Source organism: Arachis ipaensis, chromosome B06, assembly GCF_000816755.2.
Source record: "Arachis ipaensis cultivar K30076 chromosome B06, Araip1.1, whole genome shotgun sequence".
NCBI classification, from domain to species: domain Eukaryota; kingdom Viridiplantae; phylum Streptophyta; class Magnoliopsida; order Fabales; family Fabaceae; genus Arachis; species Arachis ipaensis.
The window spans coordinates 820,417-829,307 of NC_029790.2; the positions used below are offsets into that span (position 1 = coordinate 820,417).

Genomic DNA, 8,891 nt, shown 5'->3' on the forward strand with positions numbered 1-8,891 from the left:
TTATGTCTGAATTCAAAGGAATTTCCCGACCCAATTTACAGGCTCGACTGAGGTATGCCGACCTTGACTTTAGGGACGCCTTTGTACCTGATGAGTTTGAGCTCTATCCTTTGGCGCACTTACATTTCCAGTTGTATCTCGATCAGCCTCATGTCCCTTCCCAGAGTAAAACATCTTTAGCATGCTATTTATATATTATTTGTAACAGGGTAAAATCTTATAATAGAAAAATGAGGACAAGTATTATTTCTGTGCTTATACTGGTACTACTATTTTTGGACACACTTGGTGCTCATATCGAAGACACTCATTCACTTAATTCATAGACATATTAAAAATAACATCTTCTAATTGTTGAACCTAAAATGGATACCAAGACTACTACTTTTTGAATTAATAATTTTCTAAAAACGTATAATAATACGATAGTAGAGAACTAGAGATGATGATAAATACTGTTTTGACTTCAACAATGGGGACATCTTTAGTTTTATCGGGACATACACAAATATTTTGAGTTTTCAATTCAAATACACTCTTACATCTTATTTGGTTTGAAGGGATATGAGGAGAAAAAAATATAAAAAAAAAATTAAATTTTTTATTGTTTGATTTAAAAAAAAATTAAAAAAATAATCTAAAAAAAAGTTTGTTAGAAATTTAAGAAGGATAACAAAAGTTGGTGCTTAACAAAAGTTCCTTGATGCTATGCTAAATAAACCACGACATCATGAATAATACATGAGAAGGATTAAATATCATGTATGTGAACCGTAAGGTAAGAAATATATATAAAATGAAGAAAGTTAGGTTGAATTTTAAGGAGAGCTTAACTTTATAATTTTATAAGAAAAAAAAAATCTTTAAAAAGACCATTTTTATTTTTTTTTATTTTAAATTTGACCATTATTATTTTTTAATTCTAATTTTTTTTTCTCAATAAAAATGTTTTATGGGTATCATTGACTATTAACTAAGTCTAAATTTTTTTATTATTTTAAACTCCAAAAGAAAATTTGAATACTCTCTGTTTATCAATAAAAAAATAAAAAACTGATTTTTATTGATTAAGATGTGGCATTTCAGTTTGATATTATAAAATATGTCTAAAATTACAAAAACTTTATATATTTTAATGAGAATAAAAATCATGAGATCTCATCAATATTATAAAAACTTTATATATTATAGCTAGACATATATTATTATTTTCACAATCGAATATTTTACTGTCCATTATAAATATGAAATAATTTATTCAGAATTTTAACATTTTTTTTATGTTTCAAGTGCAATTGAATTTATCCTCCATGAATGATAAGACACAATTTAAAATAATTTAAGAATAAAGAACCACCAATCTTGAAGGTGAACTGACATGTATGATGTATGTTAGTTAATGGTGTCTACTATATGTTACATATATAACATATAGTTCCTAATATTTTGTTTTATGTATGTGTATATCTAGGTCTAGGTTTAGGTATTAATAAATTATTCAAAAAGATCATGATATATATTGATAGATGTATTTTAGTATGTTTATACTATAATAATTATAGTAACTATAATATTTTAAAAATGTTGCTAAAAAATATTATTAAAATATAAAAAAATATTACTTTAATTTTAACCATATTTAAACACAGACATAATAGAATCTATCATATATTACAATGCAATGAACCGAGCTTAAAACACTCACTATTATTATCTGCACAATTGAGAAAAATATCTAGTCTAGACCAACCAAATATCCCAAAGGAGCCAAACATATAAAAAAGAAGAACAGTGCCAACTTTTTCCTTCTTTAGGTATGTGTGACTTGGCACATGTGAAACTTGCTTCTCTCATACCTTATCATAATCAATTATTCATTAAATGAAACTTGTTGATGCTGTTTTAGCCCAACGACTCCATCAATTATTATCACCTCTTTTCTTCCTCCAAAAACTTGCTTATCATTTAGTTTTGGGATGGATTTCATGGGCGGATAAAAATGATGCGTACGTGATAAAAAAAAATTAATGAATTTGATTAGGAAAATTCTATAACTACGCCTATATTACACTTGCGGTATATAGTCGGTTTCAAACCCAAATAAAGGAGGAAGGTTATGTTAGGTCTCTATTTATGTTCATGGACTTTTTCTCAACCTTTGACCTTTTCATCGCAAATACATGTTTTAAAAAGAGAGACGAACGTCTTATAACCTATAAAAGTGACATGACAAGCTCTCAAATCGACTTCTTCTTGTTGAGGAAAGTCGACTGAAAATTTTGCATTAATTGTAAAATTATCCCGAGAGAGAGTTTGACAACACAACATAGGGTGCTCGTCATGGGTTTTCGCGTTGAGCAAAAATGTTGAGGAAAAGACATCATACAAAAAACCCAAAGACGAAGTAGTGGCAGCTAAAAGGTGAGGAACAAAGAAGCTTTCTAAGACGGGTAGGAGAAGAGGCAAAGTGGGATGGGAATGGAAGTGCAGAAGAGATGTGGAGGGAGATGGCAGAAGTTATTAGAAGAGTAGCAAAAGAAAGTTTTGGTGAATCTAAAGGAATAAGACCAAGAGACAAGGAGTCCTGGTGGTGGAATGCGAGTGTACAAGAAAAGATAAAGATAAAAAGGGAGTGCTTTAAAGAGTGGTTTTTATGCCGCAATGCAGATAATTGAGAAAAATATAAGGCGGCTAAGAAAAAGACAAAAGTGGCTGTTAGTGAAGCAAGAACAAGAGCATATGAGAGTCTCTACCAGTCTTTGTGCACGAAAGAAGGAGAAAAATGTATATATAGAATCGCAAAGAGACGTGAAAGAAAAACGAGAGATTTGGATCAGGTTAAGTGCATAAAGGATAATGATGGAGAGGTGCTGGCTCAAGAGGAGAAGATTAAGGAAAGCTAGAAGAGCTACTTCTACGAGTTATTTAATGAAGGACAGAAGACTCTTCCGAGCCTTGGTCGGTTATGTACAAAGGAAGAAGATCAAAACTTTGACTATTATCAAAGGATTCGAGACTTCGAGGTAAAAGAGGCTCTAAAGCAGATGAAAAATGGCAGGGTAATAGGACCTAATAATATTCCGATTGAGGTTTGGAAGGGCCTTGGAGGAAAAGGTATCAACTGATTAACCAAGCATTTTAATGAGATTTTAAGGTCAAAGAAGATGCATGATGAGTGGAGAAAAAGCACCTTGGTACATGTCTACAAGAATAAGGGGGATATACAAAGTTGCGAAAACTATAGAGGGATCAAACTCATGAGCCATACCATGAAGTTATGGAAAAGGGTGATAGAACGGAGGTTGAGAAAAGAGACACAAGTAACAGAGAACCAATTTAGATTTATGCCAGGCAGATCCACCACCGAAGCGATATACCTGTTAAGAAGGATGATGGAGAGGTATCACAGTAATAAAAGGGATCTACATATGGTGTTTATTGATTTGGAAAAAGCGTACGATAAGGTGCCAAGGGAGGTCTTATGAAAGGTTTTAGAAAAGAGGAGAGTAAGGATCGCATATATTCGTGCAATTAAAGACATGTATGATGGGGTCACAACTAGTGTGAAAACTCAAGGTGGTGTGACAGAAGAATTTCCTATTGGTATAGGATTACACCAGGGATCATCCTTAAGTTCATATCTTTTCACGTTAGTCTTGGAAGTCCTCACAGAGCACATCCAAGAGCCTGTGCCATAGTGCATGCTTTTTCCCGATGATATCGTCCTTATGGGAGAGTCAAGGAAAGACCTAAATAAGAAGTTGGACTTATGGAGAGCAGTTCTAGAAGTGTATGGTCTGCGCATAAGCCGTATCAAGACGGAATATATGGAATGTAAGTTCAGTCTGAGAAGGGAAAACCTAATATAGAGGTGAAGATTGGAGAAAATATCCTACCAAAAGTTAAAAGTTTTAAGTATCTTGGGTGCAACATATAAGATAATGGAGAGATTGAACAGGATGTAAATCATAGGATCCAAGCAGGTTGGTCAAAATGGCGGAGTGCATCTGGTTTTATATGCGACAAAAAAATGCCTTTAAAACTTAAAGGTAAATTCTATCGCATTGCTATAAGACCAGCTATGCTTTATGATACGGAGTGTTGGGCGGCCAAAGGGGAGCACGAACATAAGCTGAGTGTGGTAGAGATGAAGATGTTGAGATGGATGAGTGGTCATACGCGATTGGATAAAATAAGGAACGAAGATATAAGGGAGAGAGTTGGAGTAGCACCCATTGTGGAAAAGATGGTTGAATCGCGTCTCAGGTGGTTTGGACATGTGAGAAGAAGACCGACAGAACACCCAGTCATGAGGGTGGATGAGATGGAAGATGGACAAGGGGTGAAAGGCAGAGGAAGACCTAAGAAGACCATCCATGAGGTGGTCAAACGAGATCTACATGTAAACGGTCTCTCTGTAGAAATGATACATGACAGAACACAATGACATCGTTTGATTCATGTAGCCAACCCCACCTAATGGAACAAGGCTGCGTTGTTGTTGTTGTTGTTGATTAGGAAAATTCTATGATATTATTCTGAGAGTTATCTGAAATGGTGATTTGGGTCTGAACGTAAGATCTAAACTTTTTTTGGGACAGCATCCGACTTGTGCGCCAAGGTGTCGCCTCTGAATTCCTTGTAAGGATGTGGGATGGTACTTGCAAGGGACTCTGATACTTAAGTTAGCAAATTTTAAGCAGGTTTTTAGCGGATTCAGTTCTGAATATATCTAAGGTTCTGTCAGCGTATTTATAGTAAAAAAATAATCACTTTTAGCGTAGTTCCATCTTTGATAGTGGATGACTATTCCATTTATTTTAAAAATTTGTTGAGATCTTCCTTTCAAATAAAGTAGAGAGATAGTTAGAGATATTTCATTGCCGTGCTCGACTTTTATAAGATCGAATATAAAAAGCTACCTTTATTAAATGTACTTTTTACCTTTTTGAATCAGTGTATTAACAGATATAAATATTAAAATTTATCTACACCTATAAATATTATTTGGTAAAATTTTTTATTAATGCCAGACTATTTTTTTCTCATCGGATGCTTCATCCTAAACGAAGTTGGCAATAATTATATCAATACAAGAGGTACGAGTCCTAGTTAAAAAAAAGTAATTAATTAAGTCAAATTTATTGTTTTATTTTTCAAATAATATCATTAGTAGTAAAAATTTGATTTAATTATTCTTTTAGCTGAAGTTCACACGTGTATTGCTATAATTGCTGCAAACTCTTTTTTAAAATGTAGCATAGAACAAAAAGTGAAGCTATGCGTTAATCTAAGATTTTACCACATAATGTTTATAGGTATAGATAAACTTTTTATATCTACAACGTAGATTTTTTTTTTTACATTAGCTCATCATGTATATAAAATTAATGAATGTAAAGTACATTCATAAAAGGGTTAAGTATTCTTTTCGTCTCTAAAGTCTGGAGTGAAAATTAAATTCGTCTTCGACCTTTTTTTGTTATTAAAATCATCCTCAACGTTACAAAACGTTATAAAATAGTCATTTTTTTATATTTTTACCAAATTACCCTTAACAATTAATAAAAATAATATTAAAAAATAAAAATAAAACCCCACCCTGGTGTCTATTCACTGTCTTCCCTTCCCATCTCCTTCTTTCTACCATTCTCTTCGAAACCACCTCCTCCCCAACCCCCCAATTCTTCTTCTCTCCCTTTTCGTCACCCTACTATCTTCTCCTTTTCCGCAAATGCGATCGCCGCGAGGGCAGTAGAGCTGGAGACAGAATTGGCGAGGCTCCAACATGACTCCATATCGGATATAAGAGCCGCCGAGGAGATGATGGTTGAGGCTGCTGAGCTCAGGAAGATGCTACTGGAGATGGAATCCAAGGTGGAATTGCTGGAGCGAGAAGTTGAATTCCTAAAGAAGGACAAATCTGAGAATGAAGAGAAAATTAGAGTTTTGGAGAAGAAAATTGGGGCTCTAGAGAGAAAAGATGTTGATGAGAGGAACAAGTGGACTAGGATTGAAAAGGAGTTGAGGGAGAAGATTCAAGAGAAGGAAAATGAGGGTTTGGAATTAGGGCAGAAGACTAAGGAAGTGGAGAGTTTTGCAAATTCGAAGAGTTCGGATATGGAGGAGTGAGTTAAGAAGAAACTGAGCTTGCGGGAGGCACTGAAAAAGTCTGAAGAGAGAGAAAAGAGCTTGGAATTGTTTGTTGCTCAGTTGAAGGAAGAAGCAGGGGTGGCTGAGAATGTGATCAGAGGACTAAACCAGAAGGTTGATACTGTGAATGGTGGTGTGAATGGAAATGGGGTTATTGCTAGGGATGGGAAAAGGGTGTAGGGTTTGGATGTTCAGTGGCCTGTGGTGGCAACTGGTTCTACTGTTGTTGCAGCTGCTGCTGTGATCTGGTTCTACTTTTGGTTGATCCATGAAAATAATGACGATGACGATTTCTTTTATGGCTTAATGTTTATCAAGCCTGTAAATTTTGTAATGTTAATGATGATGATTTTAATAACAAAAAAAATGTCAAAAATAAATTTAATTTTCACCCCAAACCTTAAGAACGAAAAAAGTATTTAACTCTTCATAAAAAAAAGTAAAACCTATCACTCAATTTTATCCATAATTAACATATTTTTATAAGGTAGAAATAACATTTTTTATTAGGTATAAATAATCTTTTTTTTTTTCCTATGACAAAACATAGACTAGACTTTGTAATTTTTATTCCTTAACAACATCTCATTCTCTGCAAAACTTGACTAAAATTAACTAAGACTTATTAATGTGATATATGAGGGTATTTCAGTTTTGAGTTTTGCCTTGAGAATTTATTCTCTTATCTGATCTCCACAGACCATGAAAAATATCATAAACAAGATAAAGTATTCATATTCATATCCTCTATATCCGGAAATAAAGTTATTCATGTTCCACTTTGTTGGACTCGAATCTTCTATTTTAATATTTTTTTTTCCTTCTCCACTATAATAATGACTTACTCTTTTAATAGAATACCATGAGCTAAAATAGTGTTATCATCAACTACTAGGAGATTTAATTTGTTCTTTTCCTCCTTTTAGTGAAGCGCATAAAATGATTCCACTCCACTTGTATTATTCTAATCCTAATTATTTTGATCCAGAAACTTTATGAAGCAATATTATATTTTATATAATACTATATATAGTAGTGGTTTCCAATAACATTGTTTAAAGTTTTTCCACTTTATTGGTGATAACTTGTTATTTAATTATTTATTTAATTATTTCATTGCTTCAAGAACTCTCTTCTGCTTGATATCTCCATAGAATATCTAAGTATCTAACGGATATTATTCTCTTTATTTTTCAACATTTATATATTGACATATGGTTTTTTTTTAAATATTGGAAAATCTACTTGATTTAATGGTTTTAGTTTTACCATTAATGAATATTATTGTTAGACTTATTCTAGAATTTGACTTGTAGTGAATAACAAAAGAGGAGTGATACACATACAAGTCATTTTTGTTTACAAGTCTTACAAGTTGGGCCTAACACGCACGTTATTGAACCATCTTTGCGTGTTTCATCTTCGTTTCCTTTTTTATGAAAAAAAAAAAGAAGAGACACAGAGAAAGAAGAAGAAGAAGAGGAGGAGGAAGAGGAAGAGGAAGCACGGAGAAAGAAAAAGAAAAAGAGGCACAAAAAAAATGTGAAAACAGCGTGAATATAAATGACTTGTATGATTTGTATGGAAAAACGTTCTCTCTTTGCCTTCGATCTCCTTCTGTTTTTTTTTTTTTTATTTTCATGGTTTCTGAAATCAAGCTTTGAAATTGTTTTGAAGATGATGAAACTTCAGAAATACACCCGAACGATTACAAAAATACACCCAAACGATTACAGAAATACATCCAAATGATTACAGAAATACACCCAGATAGTTACAGAAATAAACCAAAGGATTACAGAAATACACCCAAAGGATTTAAGAAATACACTCAAAGGATTTAAGAAATACACCCAATATAGAGGGAGACAGTATATTTTTTCTTGAAATCTTTTAATGTTTTGCTGATTAAGGATTAGGCACATGATAGAGACAATCTGAAAAAAAAATCTAGAAGAACAGTAAAACAGTACCTTGAATAATGTTTCTTCGTTTTTTCTGGTGATTTTGATGAAGGAGAAAAAGAAAACGAAAAGAGAAGAAGAAATTTCAATAAAAAAGAGGGAGGAAGAGGTGGCGTTGATGACGATAATAACGAAAGAGAAAAATTACGAAGAAAAAGAAGATGCACAAAAAAAAACGTGAAACGGCGTGAATATAAATGACTTGTATGACTTGTATTGAAAATCACTTGTACGTCATAACAAAAATTTATATATACTTAACAAAATTAAATAGAGTTTTTCAACTCTTAATAAAAAAAAAATACTCTTAATAATGTAGACAACAATATCTTACCAAATCACGTGTCCAAATTATGATTTAATGAAAGAGTTTCAAAGGAAAAGCCAAGCATGTTAGTAGATTCGGATCATAGTACAAAAGGCTTATGCTCCTACTTCAATTAAAGCTTGTGGCAAGTCACCTCTTAGATAGTAATAAGAGTTAAGAATTAAAAGAAACTCATAGGGCCTACTGAAATTAAAGTGGAAGCCGTATCAACAACTTCCAATTTTAGAACAACAAAAGCACAATGATGATGGAGGTACACTACAGTTATTGAGTTATATGTGCAATTTTTTTCTTTTTTGAAAGATAACTTGTACTAATTATTTTTCTAAGATATTACACCGAATATCTATGAAGTAGTTGTCATATTCATATTGATTTTCTAAGAAAACTATAAGGGTCATATCTATAGAAAAGAGTAGTGTAATGCTCTAGGGAGAATTTCAAGT

General features: G+C 32.7%; 1 protein-coding gene across 1 annotated transcript; it reads left to right on the top strand.

Moving 5' to 3' along the window:
• LOC110263873 (peroxisomal and mitochondrial division factor 2-like) lies at positions 5,627-6,369 on the top strand. The gene has a single exon (XM_021105753.1). It carries the CDS (start codon positions 5,824-5,826, stop codon positions 6,130-6,132), a length of 309 nt encoding a protein of 102 aa, XP_020961412.1. The 5' UTR covers positions 5,627-5,823; the 3' UTR covers positions 6,133-6,369.

Excerpts from the sequence above, each read along its gene's own strand:
- LOC110263873 (XM_021105753.1), top strand. The coding sequence starts at position 5,824 with ATGATGGTTGAGGCTGCTGAGCTCAGGAAGATGCTACTGGAGATGGAA.